Source organism: Mandrillus leucophaeus, unplaced genomic scaffold (assembly GCF_000951045.1).
Source record: "Mandrillus leucophaeus isolate KB7577 unplaced genomic scaffold, Mleu.le_1.0 Scaffold119, whole genome shotgun sequence".
Classification (NCBI taxonomy): Eukaryota; Metazoa; Chordata; class Mammalia; order Primates; family Cercopithecidae; genus Mandrillus; species Mandrillus leucophaeus.
The window spans coordinates 3,440,889-3,468,496 of record NW_012100209.1 but is presented as its reverse complement, the minus strand read 5'-3'; the positions used below and the strand labels follow the sequence as shown (position 1 = coordinate 3,468,496).

Genomic DNA, 27,608 nt, shown 5'->3' with positions numbered 1-27,608 from the left:
GCGTTTGTGTCTGGCAGATAATACCCAGAGCCCCCACACCTATCACCCTGTGATGAATTTAAAGTCCCTGCACCTGGAACTGTTTGTTTTCCTATAACCATTTGTCTTTTTAACTTTTTTGTCTGTTTTACTTCTGTAAGAATGCTATAGCTAGAATCCCCCTCCCCTCTCTAAACCAAAGTATAAAAGCAAATCTAGCCCCTTCTTTAGGCCGAGAGAATTTCGTGTGTTAGCTGTCTCTCAGTCGCTGGCTAATAAAGGACTCCTGAATTCGTCTCAAAGTGCGGCGTTTCTCTCTCACTTGCTTGGTTACAACATAGGCTCAGAACTGGCCCATTATCATTTTTGCCACATTCTATTGGCCAAAGCAAGTCAAAAAGCCAGCCCAGGTTCAAATAAATGGGAAAATAGACTCCTTTTCTGATTGAAGGAGCTGCAACACCCCATGGTAAGGAGACATGGACAGAAGTAGGATAGAAAAGTTGCTATTTTTGCACCCTACCACATTTTCTCCCAGTGCTAGGCTCCCGATTTCTTAGATTCCGTGTGAAGCACCAAAGCAGGAATGTACTATGCACTGGACCAAAATCTGCAGAGAAGCAACAGGTCAGCAGGACTGGGAGGCACTAAGACTAATATTTTACACCTAAGTTGAACTTTTCCCTTCATGACATCAATTTTTTCCTGCAGCACGACTTTCCCAGATTCTTTGCACTCTTTTCTCCAAGGTGGGCTTAAATGGACTTTAGCAGCTTCGTCCCCAATTTGTATTTACATCTGTATTGTACACAGTTTTCTCCAGTATAATTTCCTTATTATAGGGACTTTGACCTGAATAAGTGAAAGTGGGGTGGATGCGACCTGGTCAGATTCTCACTCTGATTGAGGTTGCTGTCACTCTGGGAGTTGAGATAACAGCAACTGCTCCACCTCTTTTTAACCTTATGCACCCCTCTTATTTCAAGCCAGACCGAGCTGCACATTTCTCCTGAATGTACTAATTTAACTTGGTCTGTGTCTATTAGAATGTCCTATCCTCCTGCTCCACAGATTCTCCTATGGTCAATAATGACCACTCATTAGGAACAGTCCTGCCAGCTATGCAGAGTCCTTGAAGTCAACCACCAACTAGCCAGTTTTGTCTCTTGTGTGTGACAATATGGAGATTCTAAATAAATGCCAATCTGATACTATATGGCTAGGAATGATTTGAACCTTATAAAAAAATTAAAGCCATCTTCAAAATAACTGGTTGGGCAAGGTGGCTCACACCTGAAATCCCAGCACTTTGGGAGGCTGAAGCAGGCAGATCCCTTGAGACCAGGAGTTTGACATCAGCCTGGCCAACATGGTAAAACCCCATCTCCACTAAAAATACAGAAATTAACCGGGCATGGTGGCACATGCCTGTAATCCTGGCTACTCAGGAGGCTGAGGCAAAAAATCACTTGAACCTAGGAGGCAGAGGTTGCAGTGAGCTGAGATCATACCACTACACTCTAGCCTGGGCAAACAGGGTGAGACTCTATCTAAACAACAACAACAACAACAACACCACAAAACCCTCTTTTTATTGAGCATGTTCAATGAGCATTTGTTGAGCACATATAAACAACCAGGAACTATACAGTGGAAATAATGAATAAGACCCCTAGCTACAATGAACCCAAATCCTAAGCATGGAGACAAGCAAGAAAATAAAAAATTACAATGGAGAGTGAAGAATATTTTAGGGGCAGGGCACAAAGTAGAGAAGAATATAGGAGAGCACAGACAGAGGGCAGAGCCTGGAGGAAGGAAACACTCCGAAGAAGACAGAATGCTTGAGGTACCTGGTTATTAAGTGGTTATTAAGTCACCCCAATTTCTTACCTTCAGATGATTCTTTTAACTCTTTCCACTCTTCATCAGAATCTTGCTTTCCAACCTTTAAAATCCTGTTGCTTATCTTTTGTTTTCCAGAAATTCCTTTGGAAAGCCTTGGGAACCACCTTAGCATCCTGCCAAGATTCAGATTTTGTAAACTCACAGATCAAGGAGTTTCTGACTGCTCCCAACCAACTGGGGGATCAAAGACAGGTGGGACCCCTTGCTCTCAATTTCCTCTTATGATGATAACAACTAATCCTACCCACAAAACATCTGACAGCTTTTATAATAATGTTCTACTTAATCAGAATTTTCAATTAATACACTCAGAATAGCCTAACAGAATTTTTCAGAAAAGTTAGGCTTTTCTGTTTAAAAATCAATACTTCATTTTTAGCCAAGTTCGTGAAAATATTGAAAAATCAATTTCAATAATTCTTACCTAACGAGAGTATATTTGATATATTTTGACCTTAGCTTGACTTACAGCATGATTGTGAGCATCAAAATGATTGAATTTACAAGCTGAAAGCTACTTATAGACTAATCTAGAGAGAATGTAAAGATAACCTGAAGTGTTTCTGCAAAGCTTTACCTACTTCCTACCATAGCCTGTGGCTATAGAGCATATGTAAATATGGAGGAAGCAGAAGATGTGCATTTTGTTGTTGTTGTTTTTGTTGTTGAGACAGAGTCTCACTCTGTCACCTGGGATGGAGTGCAGTGGCAGGATCTTGATTCACTGCAACCTCTGCCTCCCGGGTTCAAGCTATTCTCCTGCCTCATTCTCCCAAGTAGCTGGGATTACAGGTGTCTGCCACCATGCCCGGCTAATTTTATATTTTTAACATATAGGGTTTCGCCATGTTGGCCAGGCTGGTCTTGAACTCCTGACCTCAGGTGATCCACCCACCTTGGCCTTCCAAAGTGCTGGGATTACAGGCGTGAGCCACCACGCCCCACTGAAGATGTATATTTTAAAACAAACAAACCAACAAAAAATAGTTCCCAAGCTGATAAAGACCACCAGTATAAAAAAAGTATAGTGTGTTATACTTTCTCCTCAGAAATTATGAGATATTTAGGGTTCTTTCTCACACATTAAATGACCAGAAACCACTAGACCTCACTGAACTTTTGAAACTGCTTTTATGTTACTATTATTTCCTTCTTTCTTGTCAGATATTATTATCATTTATTGCTATTGGCACCATCTCAATATCATTTTTTTCCATCTTAGCTCTGGTATAGGTTAGGAAACAAAGTAACTTGATTTTAGATATAAGCATATAATAAGACTCTCATTCAAGCTCTGAGAGTTTCACAGACTTAAAAAATAAATTGTGACTGGGCACAGTGGTTTACGACTATAATCCCAGCACTTTGGGAGGCCGAGATGGGCCGATCATGAGGTCAGGAGTTCGAGACCAGTCTGGTCAATATAGTGAAACCCCGTCTCTCCTAAAAATACAAAAAATTAGCCAGGTGTGGTGGTATGCACCTGTAATCCCAGCTACTCGGGAGGCTGAGGCAAGAGAATCGCATGAACCCAGGAGGCGGAGGTTGCAGTGAGCTGAGATTGCGCCACTGCACTCCAGCCCGGGTGACAGTGTGAGACTCCGTCTCAAAAAATAAAAAAATAAAAAATTATGACGTCCAATTGAGCTTCTCAAATGCCTTTTTTACTTAATTTTAAGTCCTTGAATATGTCTTACATACTCAAGTGGCTTAGTAAATGACCTCTGGATGAATAAAGTGTTAACACGTGACTTTCATAACCCACCAAACCTACTTGGTTTTCAATCTCCTAAGCATAATGTTTTCAATCATGTGATGCCAGAGCTCCAATTCTAGCTTCATACTAGAACGATTATTATCTAGACTCTACAAGAATGATCTAGTCTATGAGTTTTCATAATGGCTCTGGCAGGGTTATGCAACTGAATGACATATAACAGGTTTCAGGAGCAAATTGCCATGAAGGAACTCTGGTGAAATCAGCTTTGGACAAGAGAGGTGGGGATAGCCGGAATATATAACCTGAGTGTGAAACAAGAGCTGCCAACTTTCAGAAATTTAACCTCTTAAGATACAATAAAGTTTCAGGAACAGAATGATTCTTTAAAAGCATCGGTTAATTCAAGCTGGAAAAAACTTCCATTAGCGTCCCAGCAATCATAGATTACAAGTCCAAAATCTTGGGGATAGCCTAAACGGCCCTACTGTGACAAACCTCCCACCTCCTGTCTGACTCATTTTGCACTGCTCTCCTCCCTGACTGCTCACTCAGCCCTCTCAGTGGACTTCAGGAGCTTTGCACTTACCTTCTCTCTGATTGAAACTCTCCTTTCCAGATAGTCTAATGGCTCACTCCCTCACTCATTTCAGGGCTCTGCTTATTGTCACCTTGTCCATGAGACCATCTCTGACTATCCTATTTTAAAAATGCAAACTTCCCCCAATCCTCATTACCTATTCCTGCTTTACTTATCTTCATAGCACCCATCACCATCTGGCACACACGCTATATATTTACCTGTTTACTGAATTGATGTGTTTACTTATTTCACTTGCCTATTACTTCCCTGTCAGTTCTCCTGGTTGTATACTTCACAAAGATGGGGACTTTGGTATGTTCTGCAAACTACTGTACCCTCAGCACCTAAAAGGGTACCTGGCCCATAATAGGTGCTCAGTAAGTATTTGTTGAGTAAATAAATGGTTAAACTCAAAATGTCATACCTTCTCTGATTTTAGGGAATAACATCTATTTTAGGATACTGTGCCGAGAACCATTTGGATATTGTTTTAAAAGTACTTAAAACATTTCAAAATCAGGAAAAGTTTTTCATGAATCGATGTAAGGTAAGAAGAATCACCTTCTTCAAGGTTCTCAGTATTGCAAGGCCAGACAACCCTGATTTCTTCAGTGAATATCCTTTCTCTACATTACACTCACTCCTGTCGCCAGGTTCTTATTCCAGGTCAGAACTGTCTAAGCCTAGTCTTTGCAGGATGATCAGCTATATGAAAAGTCTATTTTCTCTGACCCTAAAGCTGACCTGGAAGATCCTAAATGTGCTCTGCATGTGCCTAGGTTTGCTGCTCTGCCAACCGCTCAGCCCTCAGGAATAGCTCCTCTCATGTATACTCTGCTTACCTTGAAGGAAAGGAGCCTGATAAGTAAATAATTAACAAAAGCTTCTCCCAGTTATCTCTCTGAAGCCCTGATCGTCCCACAGGACCATCCTGCGTGTTTACATTTAAACAGGCAAAAATACATTCATTTTAGACTTATTTGAATCATCCCAGTTCCGTTTCTTATCCCTATAGTGGTCCATGGGATTAGGAAAAAAACATGAGAGAAAATAAAACTCCTTCAGTCACATTTTTCACATCTCCCTTTCCTGGTCTTCAGAGCCTTTTTTCTGGGAAAAAGAGCCTGACCAAGACAGATGTCATGGTCATCTATGGAGCTGTGGCCCTCCATGCTCCCAAGAAGCAACTTCTCTCCAGACTTAATCAAGACATCATATCCCAAGTCCTGTTTCTTCATGGCCAGTGCTCTCAGGTAATGCCCATTGCAGGACTGCCTCCATTTCTAGGCTGGGGTTCCTAAAACTTGCAGGGACTCAGCCCCTGGGAAGCTTTTTTCCTTCCCAGGCTTGAGTATGTTTTTATCAGCAGCGTGAAAACAGACTAATACAGTAAATGTCTCATGGATTACTACGCAGCCATAAAAAAAGAATAAAACATGTGTTTTGCAGCAACATGGATGGCTGCATCCTTCAGGCTCAAAGGATACAGGCCAAAAGAAAGATAGATAGGATCTGCTATGTTTGGGAAATGAGAACATATGGGAACAGAAAAATTCATTTTAAAATAGCATCAGGTAATCTATTTTCTTTCCTAAGGCCCTGAGCTGTTCATGTCCTACCACTGCTGTGATGCGTGATTGTCCCAGATCAATCATATCCATAGTGATCTCACCCATGTTTGAACTTAAAACAGTTACTCCTGTACTATTTTAGGGCACCTGGCTTATTACTTCCTTGTAATAGTATCAGAAGTGTTAGCCCATGGTAGTTCTTTAACTTTTTATGTGATAAGACTTACAAATTACCTTGAACAGTGTCTCACAAATAGTAAGTGTCGTATACATACTTTAAGTGAATAAAATAGGTCATTCGTCAGGCTTTTCAGTTCACCTGTGTTGCACTGTCTTCCTCTCCACATTCATCCCAGCCACCCTGACCCTCCTTGATGCTTCTCAAACATACGAAGAATGTTCTACCTTCAGAGCCACCAAACCAGGTTGAAATTTATCTGATCATTCTGTCTTCCATAGCATTTTATTTGTATCTTTAATAAGTTGCTTTATACATGTTGTGAATTCATCCATTTTGCTGACAGATACCAGGCTGGCCACCTAAGAATCACATAAGAATCAAGTTTAAAATATAGCTTCCTAGAGTTGTTTTCTAGAGAAGTTACTTCAGTAAGTCTTGGGAAAACTCTGGAAATCTATATGCTTAAAAGGTTCAAGTGATTATTTATAGATCGATGTAGGAGGCTTTCATTGATTATATGCACATCTGCTTCTCCTGTTAGATTGTCAGCACCTTGCTGACTCCTTTAGCTTCTGGTCTGTGTCTCCACAAACCACATGTTGATGCATAAGTGCTCTTCAAATTTATTCATATGTACATGTGATAAGAATAGACTCATAAGGACTCATGAAATTGTAGTCATCAGTATATGCTAGTGGAAGGGTATAGGTCAGTCTTCCTCACACCTTAGTTGCATAAGAATTGCCTGGAGAGTCTGTCAAAAATAGAGATGCCTAATGAATCCCAGTCTTCAGAGTTGAATCACTGAATTTGTATTTTCAACATGCTCCTCAAGAGTCAATTCTGATGCCCCCAAAATCTGATAAGCAATGATGAAAATAGAAAACATAATAAAATATGTTTTATGTTACATTAATTTATAGTCAGTCATTGAGGAACATTATGAGGAAAATACAAGAGGGAGGAGCCAAGCAAGGTGGCTCATGGCTGTAATCCAACCACTTTGAGAGTCCAAGGTGGGAAGATCACTTGAGGCCAGGAGTTAGAGACCAGTCTGAGCAACATAGTGTGGCTTCATCTCTACAAGAAATTATTTTTTAAGCCTGTAATCTCAGCCCTTTGTGAGGACAAAGTTGGAGGACCACTTGAGGCCAAGGGGTTGAAATCAGCCAGGAAAAAGTATCAAGACCTCATCTGTAAGAATAAATAAATAAAACAATTACCCAGGTGGGGTGGTACATACCATTAGTCCCAGTGCACTCTAGCCTGGGTGACAGAGCAATACCTTATCTCTAAAAATAAATAAATAAAAGAGGAAAGAAAATAAGAATGATTAAGATAAACATTACTATACACTTTCGGGGTACAGTCCGTTCTGCTATAACACAACATGTACACAAGATAATATAGGTAAAAACATAAGGAGGAAATGAGGTTGAGGCATAACACTCAAAAAACTCCATCAGTGACACACTCTTTTTAGTGTAGAAGCCCCTCCTGGACAGATTATTTCTTTTCATAGATCTGAACAAAATTATTTCCCATTGAATTTTTTTTTCAACTTTTAGATGCAAGAGGTGCACATGCAGGTGTGTTGCATGGGTATATTGCATCCAGGTAGTGAGCATAGTACCCCACAGTTAGTTTTTTTTACCGTTGTCCTCCTCTAATAGTCCACAGTGTCTTGTTCCCATGATTATGTGCTCAATATTTAGCTCACACTTATTTGGTTTTCTGTCCCTGCATTAATTTTTAGTATTATGGCCTCCAGCTCCATCCATGTTGCTGCAAAAGACATGATATTATTATTTTTTATGGCTGTATAGTAATCCATGGTATATGTACTGTATTAGTCCATTTTCACTATGCTGATAAAGACATACCTGAGACTTGGAAGAAAACAATGTTTAATGGACTTACAGTTCCATGTGGCTGGGGATGCCTCACAATCACAGCAGAAGGTGAAAGGCACGTCTCATGTGGCAGCAGACAAGAGAAGAGAGCTTGTGTAGGGAAACTCCCCACTTATATAATCATCAGATCTCATGAGACTTATTCACTATCATGAGAACAGCATAGGAAAGACCTGCTCCCATGATTCAATTACCTCCCACCAAGTCCCTTCCATAACATATGGGAATTCAAGATGAGATTTGGGTGGGGATACAGCCAAACTATATAAATATGGTTGTGTGTGTGTGTGTGTGTGTGTGTGTGTGTGTATGTGTGTGTGTGTGTATCCCACATTTTTAATCCAGTCCTTCATGGTTGATTCCATGTCTTTGCTATTGTGAATAATGCAGCAATGAACATATGAGTGCACGTGTCTTTTTGGTAAAATGATCTATTTTTTAAGTACATTACCAGTAATGGAATCACTGGATAGAATGGTAGCTCTGTTTTAAGTTCTTTGAGAAATCTCCAATCTGCTTTCCACAGTGACTGAACTAATTTACATTCCCGTCAACAGTGTATAAACATTCCCTTTTCTCCCCAGCCTCACCAGCTTCTGTTTTGTTTGCTTGTTTGTTTGTTTGTTTTTACCTTTTTTGTAATAGCCATTCTAACCACTATAAGATGGTATTTCATTGTGGGTTTGATTTGCATATCTATGATGGTTAGTGATGATGAGCTTTTTTTCATGTTTGTCAACCACTTATATGTCCTCTTTTGAGAAGTGTCTGTTCATGTCCTTTGTCCACTTTTTATTGGGGTTGTTTGTTCTTTGCGTGTTGATTTGTTGAAGTTCCTTATAGATTCTGGATAGTAGACCTTTGTCAGATGCATAGTTTGAGGATATTTTCTCCCATTCTGTAGGTTGTCTGTTTACTTTGTTGATATTTTCTTTTGCTGTGCAGAGGCTCTTTAGTTTAATTAGATCCCACTTGTCAATTAAATATTTAATCTATCTTGAGTTAATTTTGATACATTGTGAAAGGTAAGGGTCTAGTTTCACTTATCTGCATATGGTTAGCCAGTTATCCCAGCAACATTATTTATAGAATAGAGAGTCCTTTTCCTATTGCTTCTTTGTTGTTGTTGTCAACTTTGTCAAAGATTCTATGGTGTATGGCTTTATTTCTGAGTTTTCTATTCTGTTCTATTGGTTTATGTGTCTGTTTTTGTGCCAGCACCATGCTGTTTTGATTACTATAGCCTTATAGTATAGTTTGAAGTCAGGTAGTATGATACTTCCATCTTAGTATTGCTTTGGCTATTCAGGCTTTTTTTGTTGTTCCATATGAATTTTACAATAGTTTTTTTCTAATTCTGTGAAGGGTGACATTGGTAATTTGATAGGAATACCAATGAATCTGTAAATTGCTTTGGGCAGTATGATCATTCTAACAATATTGATTCTTCCTATCTGTGAGCATGGAATGTTTTTTCATTTATTTGTGTCATCTCTGATTTCTTTCAGCAGCGTTTTGTAGTTCTCATAAAGATCTTTCATGACCTTGGTTAACTGTATTCCTAGGTATTTCATTTTCTTTGTGGCTACTGTAAATGAGATTATGTTCTTGATTTGACTCTCAGCCTGGACATTTTTGGTGTATGAAAATGCTACTGATTTTTATACATTGACTTTGTATCCTGAAACCTTACTGAAATCATTAATCAGCTCCAGCAGTCTTTTGGTGGAGTTTTTCGGGTTTCCTGTGTATGCAATCATTTTGCCAGTGAATAGGAATCATTTTACAAAAAATTAAAAATACAGAAATGCTACCTAAAAAATGGCATTTTACCTTGAAACACCTGAAGTCAGTTATGAAGGTTGGAACTTCCTATGAAATGGTAAAAGGAAGGAGGGTTATCTGAAGTCTAATGGATTGTTGTAATACCAGATTTGGATGGGAAAGACTCATAACACACAGTAAACTGAGGTAACTGGTAGATTCATGGGGTGTGTGCATGTGTATGCTTTGAGTATTCCTACGTGGCTCGGTTCACCTGTGCACCTTTCCTCTCACCGAGGAAACTGCACACAAGCAAATGTGAATTCAGCATGTACTAAAAGTATTCTCTGATACAGTATGTCAATCTCATTGGAACAAATCTGCATTTTCAACACAAATGTTATAGCAGAACTCACTGTACTCACAGTTCCAGAGTTAGCTGCCCTTTGACTTTTCATTTTATAATTTTTCACTTCTCATTTCCCTAAGAGCCTTTACCCTTCCTTACCAAAGTCTGTTGAGCCTCTTTAAATGATTGTGAAGGCTAAAAACCCAAGACTTGAGGTCTCTAACCTGCCTTCTGCAGCTTACTCATGATTCACCTGGGGGAAAGACTCTGCAAATGTACAAGGTCTCACTTTAAAAATGGAAGAAGTGAATTGCCTCCCTCCCCTTGGCAAGACCCCCCTTGGCAAGGCTCTACCTCCTGCTTTACTATTTTCCTTCAGGTTGATGGGTGGGTCATTTTGTTGGGTTGAGTGTATATCTGACTGCTACTCATTGAGAATCTAATTTTGCCTTTATTTTTTTTTTAGGTTCTTGGCATGTCTGTGATGAACAAGGTAGGAGATATAGATGATAGATAAGATAGATAGATAGATAGATAGATAGATAGATAGATAGATAGATAGATAGATAGATAGATAAATGCCCCCCTGAAGTATGCCAAGCAAAGATGTTCTTTTGATTTGAGTCCATTTGAAAGATTTCCAATATGTAAAAATCCAGTTCTGAAGTCAGAATCCATCATCCTAATCCAGGGCAGAACAAGGGACTATATTCTGGTTCCAGGGTCTTTAGAAGTTGAGCTATAAACTAAAGCAACGTTTTTCAAACTTTGGGTTGTGACCCACCAGTTGACCATGAAATCAGTTTAATAGGTCAAAAACAGAAAAATTCTTTAATGAAATAACAGAGTACTTTACATATAAAAACTATAACTATTATTTCTGTTATATATTAAACATATTTGGGGCATATAGATATTAGGTGGAATTGTAAACTGTTTTCTACTGTTGTTTATGGTCAAAAAGGTTTGAAAGCCACTGCTCTAGAGAACTTTCATTCTATTGTGGGTGGTAGGGAGGAAAAATGGCCTTTGTTTCTCACTTTTCCTGCAACTTAAACCCTAGTCTGGAGTAGAGATGGCAAAGGAAGCAAAGATCCTCACTCCTGTCTGGGAACATATTTCAGAGCTAGGTCACATGTTAATAGACTTGAGTGTGGTGCCTTAGACTTTGACTTGCGTTGTGAATGCTTTTGCTTTAGGACATGGATCTGCAAATGAGTTTCACAAGAAGCATCACTGAGATTGGCATTGCTGTCCAAGATGCTGAGGATCAGGGGTTCCAGTTTTCCTACAAGGAGATGCTGATTGGTTACATGCTGGTGAGCATGCAGAGAGGGAATAAGGAAGGTCCTGAGTATTCTATTACCAAGACTTCAGGGCTATCTTTTTAAAAAGTGAATAGACTTCACCAGTCCCACATAACAGATCTCTGCCTTGTTTATGACCCAGGGCACCCAATGGTCCGATGAGATTGCAGCTGCATCTGGAAACTTTCCTGAGCCTTTCTGAAACATTTGATCTCCTTATTTGTGTTGCAGGACTTCATTAGAGGCGAGCCCCTGGATTCCTTAGCTAGCCCTGTTCGGTGGAAAGCCTTAATCGCCATTAGATATCTCAGGTAGATAATTGTTTGTTGTTTTTATTGAAAAAGTATTTTCCCACTTATCCTCCTCCTGATCAACTAACATCTATTAGTGCAGACTTCGGTACACACTCCAAAAACTGAACATAGTTCACTAATAAGAGCTTCAAATTGGGGCTTTTTCTCCTTCCAAAGAGTTACGGATCTGGCTGAGAGATTGGTCATTTGATGACTGACAGAGACTGAAGAGCTACTCAGATGAATTACATGTATTGATATATGGACTAAAATTTCTCTGCAAAAGGAAATTCCTCTTTCTAGATCTTGGCCTCCAAGCAAATTTTAAACTTTCAATTAAAATCTTATGAAAGCCCTAATCACATTCTGGTTGGTTAGCAGCAATAATCTTGAAAAAGAAAATAATTTTTAGCACAATTTAAAAACAATATTTTCACCCTGCAGTAAAATAAATAGAAGTTAAAACCACAATAAGATGGCATCTCATGCCAATCAGAATGGTTATTACTAAAAACTCAAAGAAAGATGCTGATAAGGTTGTGGAGAAAAGGGAACACTTATACACTGCAGCTGGGAATGTAAACTAGTTCAGCCATTGTGGAAAGCAGTTTAGATATCTTACAAAAGAGAGCTACAATTCAACCCAGCAAGCCCATTCCTTGGTATATACCCAGGGGATATAAATAGCTCTACCATAAAGACATATGCATGCATATATTCATTGCAGCGCTATTCACAGCAGCAAAGACTTGAAATAAACTAGATGTCCATCCATGGTAGACTGGATAAAGAAAATGTGATACATTACACTATAGAATACTATACAGTCACACAAAAGAATTAAATCTGTCTTTTGCAGTAACACGAATGGAGCTGGAAGCCATAAACCTAAGCAAATTAATGCAGGAAAACCAAATACCACTAATTTTATAAGTGGGAGGTAAATATTGAGTACACATGGAAACAAATAAGGAAATAATAGACACTGGGGCCTAGTTGTTGGTGGAGGTTGGGAGGAGGGTGAGAATTTAAAAACTATCTATCTAGTTCTATGCTTATTGATGAGATAATCTGTACACCAAATCCTCATGACATGCAATTTACCCATAAACAAACCTACACATGTACCCTCTGAACCTAAAATAAAAGATGAAGAAACAAAAAGAAAAAGAAATAGAAGTCCTCTGTAAAGATTGGGAAACCACACAAAATTTTTAAGAAATAATAAAAACCACCCATCGTGCCCCTGTTGCTAAAACTCTGGTCTATTTCCTTGGTGTGGTTTGACTTTGTGTCCCCACCCAAATCTCATCTCGAATTGTAATCCCCTAATGTTGAGAGAGAGACCTGTAATCTCCACGTGTGAAGGGAAGGGGGCGATTAGATCGTGGGAGTGTTTCCCCCATGCTGTTCTCGTGTTAGTGAGTGAGTTTTCATGAGATCTGATAGTTTTATAAGTGTTTGGCAGTTCCTCCTTCACATGCTTACTCTCTTCTGCTGCATTGTGAAGAGGTACCTGCTTTCCCTTTGCCTTCGGCCACAATTGTAAGTTTCCTGGGGCTTCCTGAGCCATGTGGAACTGTGAGTCAATTAAACCTCTTTCCTTTATGAATTACCTAGTCTTGGGTGTTTCTTTATAGCACTGTGAAAATGTGCTAATACATTCCTTTAAGTCTTTATTTGTAGTCCTCCATTTTTATAACAGAGTTGAGATTCTACTCTGCATATGATTTTTCATCCTGCTTTTTCTAACTTCACCTTACATATTTCCACATTATCACCAATTCTTCACAAACATCATACTTTTCTTAGTTTTTAGTTTTTGTTGATGTTTAATTGTGGCAAAATAAATAAAATATAAAATTTATAATCAGTCATTTTTAAGTGTACAGTTCAGTATTGTTAAGTACATTCATATTGTTGGCTAAAAGTACTTGGCTTTATTTTTGGGTTCTCTATTCTGTTCCATCAGTCTAAGTGCCTATTTTTACACCAGTGCTATGCTGTTTCAGTAACTATAGTTTTGTATAAAGTCAGGTAATGTAATGACTCCAGATTTGTTCTTTTTTCTTACTATTGCTTTGGCTATGTGGGCTCTTTTTTTATTCCATATGAATTTTAGGATTGTTTATCCTATGTCCTATGAAAAATGATGATCGTATTTTAATGAGAATTGCATTGAATTTGTAGATTACTTTGGGCAGTACGGGCATTTTCACAATATTGATTCTTCCCTTCCTTGAGTATGGGATGTGTTTCCATTTGTTTGTGTTATCTATGATTTCTTTTAGCAGTGTTTTGTAGTTTTCCTCATAGAGATCTTTCACTTCCTTGGTTAAGTATATTTCTAGGTATTTAATTTTTTTTCAGCTGTTGTAAAAGGGATTATTGTTGGTATATAGTAGAGCTACTGATTTGTGTATATTGATTTTTGTGACCCAAAACTTTGTTTTTTATAGCCATTCTAATGGGTATGAGGTGGTATTTTCTTGTGGTTTTGATTTGCATTATCCTAATGATTAGTGATGTTGAACCTCATTTCATATGTTTTTTAGCTATTTGTATATTTTTTATGGAGAAATGTCTACTCAAGTCCTTTCCATATTTTAAAATCAAGTTGTTTGGTGTTTTGTTGTTTAATTATAGTATTTTTTAAATTTATTCTGGACATTAACCTCTTATCAGATGTATGATTTGCAAATACTTTATCCCATCTAATAAGTTGCCTTTTCACTCTGCTGATTCTATCCTTTGATTCACAAAAGTTTTATTTCAGTTTGTTTTTTCAACCTTTGTTTTATATTTGGGAGTACATGTGCAAGTTTCTATATTGCATGATGCTGAGACTTGGGGTACAAATGAATCTGTCACCCAGATAGTGAGCATAGTACCCAATAAGTAGCTTTTTTCAACCTTGCTCCGCATTCTCACTCCCTCTTTTGTATTCCCCAAATGCACAGAAGTTTATAATTTTTAAGTAGTCCATTTGTCTATTTTTCCTTTTCTTGCCTGTGTTTCAAGAAGTCACTGTCAAATTCAAGATCATGAAGCTTTTCCCTATGTTTTCTTCTTAGAGTTTCATAGCTTTAGCTCTTACATTTAGATCTTTGATCCATTGTGAGTTTATTTTAGCATATGGTGTAACATAAGGGTCCAACTTAATTCTTTTGTATGTGGATATTCAGTTTTTCCAACGACGTTTCTTATAAAGATTGTCTTCACATCAAAAGCTTGGCCTACAAAAGGAAAAACAAATAAATGCCACTACATCAAACTATAAAGTTTCTGCAGCACAAAGGGAATAGTCAACAAAATGAAAAGGCAACCTATGGATTGGAAAAAATATTTGCAAACCATGTATCTGATTAGGAGTTAATATCCAAAATTAAAAAGAACTCATACAACTCAATAGCAAGAAAATATATAACCTGATTTAAAAATGGACGAAGGACCAGAGTAGACATTTCTCAAAAGAAAACATGCAAATAGCTAAAAGGCAAATGAAAAATACTCAATATTACTCATAATTATGGAAATACAAACCAAAACTGCTCTGATATATTACCTCATACCTGCTAAGATAGCTATTATCAAAAAGAAACCCTAACACATGTTAGCAAGAATGTAGAGAAAGGGAAACCCTTGCACACTGTTGGTGGGAATGTAAATTGGTGCATCCATTATGGAAAACAGGATGGAGGGTCCAAAAGAAATTAAAAATAGAATTACTATGTGACCCAGCAATTTCTCTTCTGTGTATATACCCAAAGGAAATGAAATTACCACCTCATAAAGATATCTGCACTCCCTGAGAGATGAAAAATTACCTATTGGGGTACAATGTACACCCTTTGGGTAACAAGTACACTAAAATCTCAGACTTCACTACTGTACAGCTCATCCATGTAACCAAAAACCACTTGTACCCGTATAGCTTTTTAAATTAAAAAAATTTTAAGTTATCTGTACTTCCATATTTATTGCAGCATTATTAACAATAGCTCAGATGTAGAAACAACCTCGGTGTCTGTCAATGAATGAATGGATAAAGACATTGTGATATTTATGCCCATAATGGAATATTACTCAGCCTTTAAAAAGGAGATCCTGCCATTTACTACAACATGAGTGGACCTGTACAACATTATACTATGTAAAATAAGCCAGACACAGAAAAAAAAATATTGTATAATCTCACTTGTATGTGGAATTTTTTTAAATGTCAGATATACAGACATGGAGAATAAAAAACAGTGGCTACTGTTTTATTCTAGTGGTGGGTGGGAAATGGAAAATGTAAGTCAAAAGATATAAAGTAGCAAGGAAGTCTGATGAACCAGTCTAAAGATCTAATAATGTACAACCTAGGGCCTGTCTCTTATACACATCTAGATGTGTATAAGAGACAGGTATTGTATTAAGGATTTTGCTAAGTGAGTAGATTATAGCTGCTCCTACTTTTGGTCTTGCCATGGGGCAGAGGTGGGAGCGGGTAGAAGAGAAATGGATAACTATGTGAGATGATGGCTATGTTAATTTGTTTCACTATGGTAACCTTTTCCTATGTATATCTTATAACATCATGTTGTAAACCTTAAATATACTCAATAAAATTTGTTTTTTAAAAAATTGTCCTTTCCCCATGGAATGGTCTTGGTACCCTTGTCGTAGTTCATTTAATGGTTTACTTATGAGCTCTTTATTCTATTCCATGGATTCATATGTTTCTTTTTTTGTTTTTGTTTTTTGAGACGGAGTCTTACTCTGTCACCCAGGCTGGAGTGCAGTGGCACAGTCTCGGCTTACTGCACCCTTGACCTCCTGGGCTCAAGTGATTCTCCCTCCTCAGCCTCCCAAGTATCTGGGACCACAGGTGAGCACCACCACACCCAGCTCATTTTTCTATTTTTGTAGAGACATCGTTTTGCCATGTTGTCTAGGCTGGTCTCGAACTCCTGGGCTCAAGCTGTCAGCCCACCTCAGCCTCCCAAAATGCTGGGAGTACAGATTCCTACCACCACACCTGGCCTACATGTCTAACTTTATGCCAGTTACATACTATTTTGATTACTGTGCTTTTGTAAAAAGTTTTGAAATCAGTAAATGTAAGACCTCCAACTTTGTGCTTCTTCAAAATTGTTTTGGCTATTTAGGGTCTCTAGAGATTTCATATGAATTTTAGGATGAATTTTTCTATTTCTACAAAAAGCACCTTTGGTATTTTGATAGGAATTACATTAACTCTGTAGATCTAATCTTAACAATATTAAGATCTCGTCATCTTTACATTATTGTTTAATTCATGAACACAGGATGCCTTTCCATTATTTGTGCCTTCTTTCATTTCTTTCAACAATGTTTAGTGGGTTTCTGTGTTTCACTTGGTTAAGTTTATTTCTAAGTACTTTATTCTTTTTGATGCTGCTGTAAATGGAATTGTTCATTTCCTTTTCAGTTTGTTCATTTCTTAACAAATCAGTTGTACGTAGATATGCAACAGATTTTTGTAGGTTGATTTTGTATCTCGCAACTTTGCTGAATTCATTTATTAGTTCTCACAGTTTTTTGGTAGAGTCATTAGGGTTCCTACATATAAGACTGTGTCATCTCTAAGCAGAGATAGTTTTACTTCTAATTTTCTAATTTAGATGCCTTTTTAATTTTTCCTTGCCTAATTGCTCTGGCTAGGACTTCCAGTACTATGCTAAATAGAACTTGTAAAAATGGTATCCTTGCCTTATTCTTGATCTTACAGGGGATGTTTTCAGCCTTTCACCATTGAGTATAATGTTAGTTATAAACTTTTAACATATGGTGTTGATTACGTTGAGGTAACAAATATATCTTTAATGGCTGCCTAGTGTTTTGTATAAATATGTCTCATCTTACTGAACCAACCTCCTATTGCTATATATAATTGTTGCCTATTTTAAAAACTATAAATAATACTTTGATGAACACCTTTGTGCAAAAAATTATTTTCTGAACTTTTAAGTATAATAGTTGATAGTTTTATTCAATAAATATTATTAAGTGGCATCTATGTCATATCAGTCAGTGACTCGGTTGCAAAAGAGTGATGATGAACAAGATATGACCCTCCCCTGACAGAGTTTCAGCCTACTGGGGGAAACGGATGTAAGAAGCACCCACGTAATTTCTCCAAATGTGGTAAGAGGCAAGATAAGAGAAAGTACAGGTTGCCATGTTAACAAAATGAGAGAGGTTTGTAGAAATCTCAAATAAATCAATCTTGAAGATGAATTAAGAATTAACCAGGCTCTGGAAGAGTGTTGTCAAGTAGAAATACAATGCAAGTCACATATGTCATTTAAAACTGTCTGGTAACCACTTTTAAAACAGTGAAAAGAAATGATTAAATTAATTTTAATAGTATATTTTATTTGATTCAGTATATTTATTATATTATTTCAACATATATTCAGTATTTTTAAATTGGATAATTTATATTATTCTTCATACTAAATCTTCAAAATCCCATGTGTTACACTTACATTGCATCTTAATCCAGATCAGCCCACAACTCATGTTCACCAGTGCATGTGGCTAGAGACAGCACAGCTGTAGAACTTGAAAACTAATCTCTAATGACAGCAAGCAAATCAGTGGTTGTCAAGGGGGAGGAAAAGATAACCTGCAAAGGGGAATAGAAAAAAAATAAAGTATGATAGAAATATTCTATATTGGTTATCTAACCGTCAGTGTTTTCGTAAGTATGAATATCTCTCAAAATTGTTTTAATGGATGTAGCTTACTATACATAAATTATACTTTGATACATTGATTAGCAGTGAGCCAGACCATAAAGATGAGAATACTACATAGAGCTTTCCCAGCTGGTACTGAATTTTATTCCTCTCTAAGAGAACCTTATTTCCCTGATGGTGTCATCATTTTTAATTGCTTTGCTAATTTGGTAGCTGACTAATGGTATCTTATTGTCTTAACTTACACTTATTTAAAAGTAAATGGGGTTTTTCAGGCTTATTGAACATGTGCATTTTCCCAAGTCATGTCTAGACTTTTTCATATCCTCATGAAGTCTATAGTAAACATTTGAAAGAAAGGCAGAAAGGAAGAAACACTCCAGTGTCATTTGTTCACTTGTGCATTCATAAGAACCTATAGTATATGTAGCACTATTTAGAACATGAAAAGACACATGAAATTGATAAAAGTCACTGCTGCAGACCTACAATCTAGTTGAGGAGATACATGTGTATCTCTCTGTCATTCTCTCTCTCTCTCTTTCTCACACTCTCTCTCGTACACACACACAAGACAGAGAAAACAAGTGGGTTAAAGCGGTCACAGATCATATAATAAAGTGTTAAGGAACACAAAGTGAGTGGTGATTTGTTCATCAATCTAAAGAATGGAGGTGTATTGACTATTCTCACCAATGCAGTCTGATTCTACGTTCCCATCTCTCCCTACTCCTGTTACCACCTCTCTCAACATCCCAACATGTCAGAAAATGTGACACATTAGTCACGTGATCAGACGTGATTGGCAGTTCTTGGGAACTCCACTGGGTATGTTCTGTTGGTCGTTGTAATATCCATTCCTCCACCTGGTTCTCATTTCAGTAAACTGAAACCTCAGCTGTCACTACAAGATCACCTTAACATTCTTGAAGAGAATACTCGGAGGCTGCTGCCCCTTCCACCTCTGGAAAATCTGAAAAGTGAAGGCCAGACAGACAAGGACAAGGAGCACATTCAAGTATGCACTAGTGAGGCCTAAGCAGAATGAAAATCTGCAGTGGGACCTTACTGTCTCACCCCAGCCTGAGACTTACACACATGTATTTGATTTCAGTTTCTCTATGAACGATCCATGGATGCCCTAGGAAAACTTCTGAAGACCATGATGTGGGATAATGTGAATGCAGAGGACTGTCAGGAAATGTTTAATGTGAGTAGAGCCACTACTCAAACTGATTCTCATTCTCCCTAACCTGTTCTTCAACGTTCACTCCAAACTCTACTGCATTTTCCTCACATGAAGACATCCAGCTGGACCCACCCACACCCCACATACAGCCATCTACTTAAAAATTGTTTGTGGGGAGGCGAGCACCCTGTTACAGAAGAGGCAGAGACAGAAAGAGAGAATATGAAACTAGATGAATATGAAGAATACTAAAGAAAGAACATTTATTCTTTGACCAACAGCTTCTCCGAATGTGGCTTGTTTCACAAAAAGAGTGGGAAAGAGAAAGAGCCTTCCAGATCACCGCGAAAGTGCTGACAAATGACATTGTGGTAAGTAATCCCCTGGAATGAATAGACTTTATTGCTTGTGAACAGCAGGGATCTCTGAGACGTCTGGAATCCAAAACTCCTGCATGGTGGATCTTGCATCTCAGAGCAAAGTGCTTTTTGAAGTATTTTTGGAGAGAGCTCTAACTTCAGAATGCAGCTCACACATACAAATTGAGCTACTGGGTTGTCTTTACATGCATGCTTACTTTTCCACTGCCCTTAAAAATAGGCATCTTTTAGGAGAAAGTGCAAGATCAGATTTCATTCCAAGGACCTGCAGAGAGAAAATAAGAGACTTGAGATCCAGTGTTGGGAATATCCTGGGATATGACCAAGCTACCTCATCACAACAGGGTGCCTCCTTTATCCTGCAGGCACCAGAGAACTTTAAAATTGGTTCACTGCTTGGACTCCTGGCTCCTCACTCCTGTGATACCCTGCCCACCATCCGTCAGGCGGCTGCTAGCTCAACTATTGGTCTATTCTATATAAAAGGTGAGGGAAAGGTGGGGAGCCCACAAATGAAGAAAAGAAATCCATCTTCTTTTATTCTCAGCTTTTCTCCTATGCACCTATGTCTCTCTCCTTTCTCCCCTCTCCTCTCTCTTCTTTCCTCATTTTCCTCCTTTTCTCCTCTCCTCTCCCCTCCCCATCTCTCTCTCGGTCTCTCTCTGTCTCTCTGTCTCTCTCTCTCTCTGTTTCTCCTTCCCTCTCCAGTTCGGCAATTTCTGTTTTAATACCTTAATTATATCACAGAATCTGACTCCTAGATCTGAAACAAGTATTTCTTTCCTCAGTGGCTCTGTTTTCCCATTTTTTAAAATAGAGATAATAACACCAAAGCATTATAAAGATCCATTAAAGTAGGTAAAATGTTTTGAGAGTCTCCGATTTAAATCACTAAGCAATTGGGCATATTAGCAATGCTTCCTCTATCACATGGTTTTCTTCAGGAGAAAATTGCAGTATTATCACGGTACTAAGTGCCTTTCAAAGCTCTCCAAGAGACAGAACATTGTGGAAATTTTCAGAGCAGGAGCTCCTCCTGCTCTCCAAGTACATGTGAATAACTGTCAATACCACAGATATTAGGAATTTTTAAACCTCCGTCTCAGGCTGAAACCAACCATCAGGGCTTCCTGTCCAGGTTAATTGAGTCCATGTTTCATCAAGAACAGCTCTACATTGTGTGTGTGCAGTTCTGCAGAGCAGGCGCAGCCAGAAACAGTCTAGACTTAATGCCATCTCATGCCTGCCTGTGTTCCACACATCATTCTTTTAGGTATTCAAAATATTTGTTGAGTGCCTTTCCATGTGTCAGGCACTGTTCTAATGCTGGGGACACAGAGATATTACAGTTCCAATATTCACATTTTATAAGTGTGTTAAAGCCAAAAGGTAGGATTTGGTTAGGGGGAGAGAGATAGTCAAAAGAAAAGAAAAAACTCTTCAGCAGAGTCAAAGTAGGTATGAAAGTCCTTTGGGATATAGGAAGATAATTAAGGATATATGTTTTTACCAAGTCAGGAAAAAAGCAGAATTAAGGAAGTGAGAACTAAAGAACCATTCCAGGCTGGGCGTGGTGGTTCACCCTGTAATCCCAGCACTTTGGGAGCCCAAAGTCTGTGGGTCACTTGAGGTCAGGAGTGCAAGACCAGCCTGGCCAACATGGTGAAACCCCATCATCTACCAAAAATATAAAAAATTAGCCAGAAGTGGTGGTGGATGCCTGTAATCCCAGCTACTCGGGAGGCTGAGGCAAGAGAATCACTTGAACCTGGAAAGCAGAGGTTGCAGTGAGCCAAGATCATACCTGTGCACTCCAGCCTGGGAGACTCTCTCAAAAAAATCAAAACAAAACAAAACAAAAACCATTACAGTAATAACAGAAATATGCCAGTAGGGAACTCATAGGAAGAAAGGAATTTGGATTCTACTATTGTTCTACCTATTTTTCCTTTAGCCTACTTCATTTTCCTAAAATATGAAACATTCAGGTCCTCAAACATTCTTTGTTAATAAAACTCCCATACTTTGTAATTTACATTGACATTTTCCCTGATGGACCAAACAAGCATGGTGGAGAGAAAGAACATGTACTACTAAAATACCTACTAGACACAAGTAACAAGTGTGATGCTAAATTAAATACCCATCGATACTCATGGACATTTCTCACTTAGTTTTGAAAGGGGAGAATCTGAAATTAAGAAGTTTCCAGTTACTTGGACCACTGAAAGTAGAGTAGCTGGGTTTTGAGCTCAGGCGCATCTGACTTCAAAGTCCACGTGTATTGCACTGGGCTAGGCTGCCTTCCGTAGAATGGTTCATGTGTTAGTTTCCATGATTAATATACATTCAAATAACAAACAGAAAATCTTTATTGGTTAGGCCTGCATTTACAAATTGATATCAACAATCACTTACGCAGTTGCTGATGTAAACTTCTCATTACAATAGTTACTTTTCAGTTTCCCCAATGAGGGAGCTCACTGAAGAATAGAAATCCAAGAGAGATAGCAGCATAGCAGAGTAGTTGGAGCCTGGGCATTTGTGTCAGACAGACCAGGGCTCAAATTCAGACTCTCCTATTTTTATTCTCCCTGTGCCTTGGGCCATGTCTTCACATCTCTGTTCCCACCTTCTCATCTGCAAAACCAAGAAGGGAACAGGAGAGTCTACCTCAGATAATGCTTATAAGTAATAAATGAGATCGTTGTATGCAGAGTGTTTGCATGGTGCCCAGCATGTAGAAACCCCTCAGTATGTGTTAGCGCTTATGTTCACCATCTCATCAGACAGCAGCTAATTTAGAGTCATATCAAAATGTAGCCAGCCTCGTCAACCCCTATCAGGTCTTTGAATGCTTAAACATTTCTCCCTTTGTTGATTTTAGGCATTCGCCTGGAAGTGGAAAGACTGCAGGGTTTGCAGGAAGGGCTGGAAAGTGATGACGTGCAGGTTCAGATCAAGATTTCTTCTAAAATAGCTAAGGTAATAAATATGGAGGAGTGGCCAGTGGATATAAAGATTCTGGATTGATTTCCAAATGGGTAAGCTACATACTCCCCACTGCAAAGGAAGATAGATATTCAAGCTGATTGAAGGACTCATGGTCCTATCATTTTCTAACTCTGAGTACACATGCCTAGTCAACACTCACTACTGATCATTTCATATGGTGGGAAACTTTGTAGACCAAGTGTTCTTCCCCAGAATGTGGGATGCTGTGGGTTGGAGTGGAAGGAACAAGAGCTTTGGAGTTAATCAGATGCACTCTGTGTGCACTGATTGAAGTTCAGTCTCCTCATCCTCAAGAAACAAAAACAAAAGACCATTTTGTGGTTGTTGTGAGGACTGGCCGATCAATTCAATCACTCATTCAGTCATGCATTCACTTACCTCCCTTCTCCTGAGCACTTACCATATGCAAAGCTCTATTCTAGGCACTAAGAAAGCAGAAAATACATTTCCTGTTTCACTGAGCTTGCATCTTAGTAAAGGAAATCCAAAAAATAAACATCAGATAATGACAACCAAGAAAAATAAAGTCAAGAAAGGGAATAAAGAATAGGTAAGAAGTGATCCTCTGGAGAAGGACACCCTGAAAGAGATAATCATGGAAATATCTGGAAAAGAGAATTCCAGGCAGAGGGAAAACAGCAAGTGCAAAGCCCCTGAAGTATAGAAAGAGGGAGTAATGAGATCCAGAAGATAACCAGAGGCTGATCCAAGGGCCTTCTGAGCCTTTTTAAGGAACTTTTTTTTTGCTCTATTTGAAATCAAAAGCCAGTGGAGGGTTCTGAGAAGAGTCAGGCCACTACACATAATTATGCCAATTTTGAAATGCAAAAAGGCACCCTCATGTGTGACAACATCACTCATAATGTAGACATTACAGATTTATATTGATGTTAATGGCAATTTTCCACAGGTGGCAGTAAAGGATCCAGCAAAATCAGTACGTTATGACATACTTAAAGAGAGAAGTGAAGTATCTTGAGGACGGGGCTCATATTCCTAGTGTGCAAATGCCTCTTCTAGGCTAACAGTGGTTCTGAGAGGAAAAATACAACAAGACTTACATTTCTGAAGGGCCACTCTGGCAGCTATGTGGAGACTTGAATGTAGACTGTTAAGAGCAAAATTAGGGAAGTCAGTTTGGAGGAAACTGCAAGACTCCAGCTATCAAATGAGGCAATTGGGACCAAGGAAGGTGGCTGTAGCAGAGACACGAGTAGTTGATCAGCAAATGACAGAGAAGCCATTTGGGGGACAGGAAGGGAACATATGTCAAATGCCTTAAAAGGTGCCCGACACATAATAAGTGCTCAAAAACATGAGCTCCCTTCTTTCCTTTGCTCCTGAATCAACATCCAACCCACTGTGAGACAAAACAGCTAATCATGAAGCTTGGACAACAGGCAAGCATTTGGAGTTACATAGAATGGTAGCCATGGCATAGTCCTTTGATCTTAGAACCATAATAACTCAGCGAATGGCTTGGATGTGCAAATATTCAAGGAAAGGAGCTCATATCTTCACAATATCATCCGGCCACTTAATGCAAGGGGAAGACCACTATAAGTAGGAACTTTCTCATGTCTACAAACTCATAATCATTACCATTTTGCTTAGTTAATTCCCCAGATAATGATCCTGGAACTCATTCAAACACCAGCTTTTCACCTGCCCTCCCACTCCTTTTTCATTAATGCACACACACAGACATACACACTCAAATTCACACACTGCTATCAACCAAGCATTCTGTATAGTGCTTGCACCTAGAGATAACAATTGCAAAGTTCTTCCATTTTATTGACCTTTTATGGACTGTTCTTAATATTGAAATATGGAAGAGCAAGAAACAAGGCTCATAATAATCCATACTCCATATGTACATTGTCCACCACCTGACTATTCAGCATGGTAATTAGTACATATTGATAGATTTTCCTGAATTCTCAAGGTTTAGGTATTATGTGGCAGATTCAAGACATGTTTCTATGATATATGAATGTATGTAAAAGGAATTTATAATGTATATATTGCTATATAAGCATTCTACATTATTTTTCCCTATGTAGTATGCTATAACGTTAGGCTTGGAGAGGAAATTGCCTTAGCAGGCTTAGGATTCAATAAATATGAAATGATAAAAAGACAACTCCATGGAAAGTTTGCTTAGTAATAACAGGTCATGTCTATGCCCTGTTCTAGTATTTTCTCTAGTTTCTGGGGCCTCAGTCAAAACTGTTGAAAAGTTCAGTGGCTTCTATTACCCTAAAACAAACCATAACAGCATGTTGTAAGTATCTAGATATAAAATGGGGTGGTTGATTACATGAATCTTTCTGGGTACATTTTCAGATTGTCAGTAAATTCATCCCAAATGAAGAAATTCTGATGTTCTTAGAGGAAATGCTGGATGGTCTGGAGAGCCTCAACCCCACATGCACAAAGGCCTGTGGCATATGGATGATCACTGTCCTGAAGGAGCAGGGAGCTGCTCTGGAAGATCAGGTGAACTGATAGCCAGTTTTACAACTGAGCAGAATTCTATCACTTCTAAAATGCCAAGTCAGCCACTGCCTCTGTTTGTCCACTGATGGGCAGCATGCAAAGGCTTGCACAGCCTCAAGAGGCCTCATTAGAGACCCACATTGTGTGTTTAAAAACAAGGCTCATGTTGAGGTCCTGTCTCAATTGCGTCTCTTGTCTTTTAATATAAAAGCTTTTCAAACTGTCTCACTCTGGCTAGAGGAAGCATCTTTGAAACAAGGCCATTTGGATGATTGAAAACTGGGTTGTTAGAGCTGTAAGGATAAGAGTGACCATGTGGATGCCTTTGAGACAACCACCAAGGGCAGGAGTTTCTAATTTCACTGCTACTCTTCAGGCTTTTCTCCCACACCGCATAGTGTTTATTGTCTGATAACCATTGGATTGGGGAAAGTCCTCAATTCTTCTTCCCAACTGGAGAGTTAAGCAGAGTGAACAAGATTTAAATTCAGGAAGCTTGGTTAAGAGCTCCAAGTGGAGATACCTCTCTTTTCTCTTCTGAAGTCAAAAATAGAATACAAGTTATTCAAACATTAATAAGAAGGGAAAAATGGGCTGAGTGAGGTGGCTAACACCTGTAATCCCAGTACTTTGGGAGGCCAAGGCAGGTGGATCACTTGAGGACAGGAGTTTGAGACCAGCCTGAGCAACATGGAGAAACCTCATCTCTACTAAAAACACAAAAATTAGCTGGGCATAGTGACAGGTGCCTGTAATCCCAGCTACTTGGGCGGCTGAGGCAGGAGAATCACTTGAACCAGGGAGGCACAGGTTGTAGTGAGCTGAGATTGTGCTACTGCTCTCCAGTCTGGACAACAGAGCAAGACTCTGTCTCAAAAAAAAAAAAGAAAAAAATAAAAAGTCTTTAACTAAATGAAAGCAATTCAAAGGGAGTAAGAGAAAGAAGTTCTTGTCCCTATGGCCCAGTCAACTACTCTCAATTTAAAGACTCTCCAAAGCACAGTTTTTGTGTTAAGGGCATTGAAAATTTCCTCTGTGCTAATTACTTTTCAATAAGTCTTTTTGAAAACATTTATTGAGTATATACTATGTGGTAGGCACTGGACAGCCAAAATTGATAAATTGATAAATGTGGAATGTCCATATATTTGAGTATATAGCATAAAGAATTGTTCACACAGTAGGAAAAGGCTTACAATAGGGACCTAAATACTCTCCAACCATCATTGAGCTGGGAATCTGTGGTAATCATAAAGGGGGGCTATTTATAACTAAGGAGTTGTAATTCAGAGAAAATATATTTTAAATTAATGTCTAACTTAAATGTCTATCCAAAATAAGAGAAAGAAATGTCTACTAGAAGCAAAGTTACTTTAGCATAGATATATGCCTTTGTCCATGTCAAAAATCCAAATGTGTGATATCGTTCCCTACTGCCCACAGATTAACATCCAAATTCATAAAGGTGGCATTCAGTACTCTGAGATCTGGGTTCATCTTTTCTATAAAGTCATCTTCCTTTTATTACCCTTGTTCTCTCTACACTCCAGCCTGGACCATTCTCCTACACTAGGAATCTCAGCATTTTCTTATGCCCATGTTCCCATGATTTTTTTAAAAATAGATTTTTTAGAGCAATTTTAGGTTCACAGCAAAATTAAGCACAGTTCCCATCTACCCACTCCCCTTACATGCACACAGCCTCCCGACTATCAGTATCTCCCGCCAGAGTAGATTTGTTATGATCGGTAAACCTACAATTACACATCATTATCACCCAAAGTCCACAGTTTCATGGACTTTAGGGTTTAGGGTTCACTCCTGGTGTTGTACAGTCATGGGTTTGACAAATGTGTAATGACATGTATCCACCAGTATAAGATCATACAGAGTGGTTGCACTGCCCTAAAAATCCTCTGTGCTCCACCTATTCTCATGTCTTTTAACTTCACATCTTTGTCTGTTTTTCTTCTTTCTGATGAGGATGCCCTTCCCCACCATCTGTCTCCACCTTGCCTTTTGAAATTGCTACAAATGCTTCAAGACCCAAACCAAATGGCCCTCCAATGTGAATCAGTTCCTCCTGGATTCTGGTTGTATGCACCTCATGTATACCATTTGCCATAGACTGCCTTGAAGTACAGGCCTTTAGGTCTATGACTGATATTTTTTATTGGATCACTCACTCCTTTTGCAAAAGGGGTACATCTTTTTCATCTTTGGTAAATT

The 27,608-nt window shown here is 38.6% G+C and overlaps 1 protein-coding gene across 1 annotated transcript in view; it reads left to right on the top strand.

The window, feature by feature from the left end:
* The window catches only part of MROH2B (maestro heat-like repeat family member 2B), a 75,182-nt gene that overhangs the window by 34,818 nt on the left and 12,756 nt on the right, over positions 1-27,608 (top strand). Inside the window, exons 19-30 of the mRNA XM_011966342.1 lie at positions 1,963-2,079; positions 4,627-4,734; positions 5,288-5,440; positions 10,432-10,458; positions 11,165-11,284; positions 11,504-11,583; positions 19,176-19,311; positions 19,408-19,503; positions 19,764-19,853; positions 20,228-20,348; positions 22,750-22,847; positions 25,227-25,379. Coding sequence (XP_011821732.1) covers positions 1,963-2,079; positions 4,627-4,734; positions 5,288-5,440; positions 10,432-10,458; positions 11,165-11,284; positions 11,504-11,583; positions 19,176-19,311; positions 19,408-19,503; positions 19,764-19,853; positions 20,228-20,348; positions 22,750-22,847; positions 25,227-25,379 — 1,299 coding nt within the window. The remainder of the gene's footprint in view (positions 1-1,962; positions 2,080-4,626; positions 4,735-5,287; positions 5,441-10,431; positions 10,459-11,164; positions 11,285-11,503; positions 11,584-19,175; positions 19,312-19,407; positions 19,504-19,763; positions 19,854-20,227; positions 20,349-22,749; positions 22,848-25,226; positions 25,380-27,608) is intronic.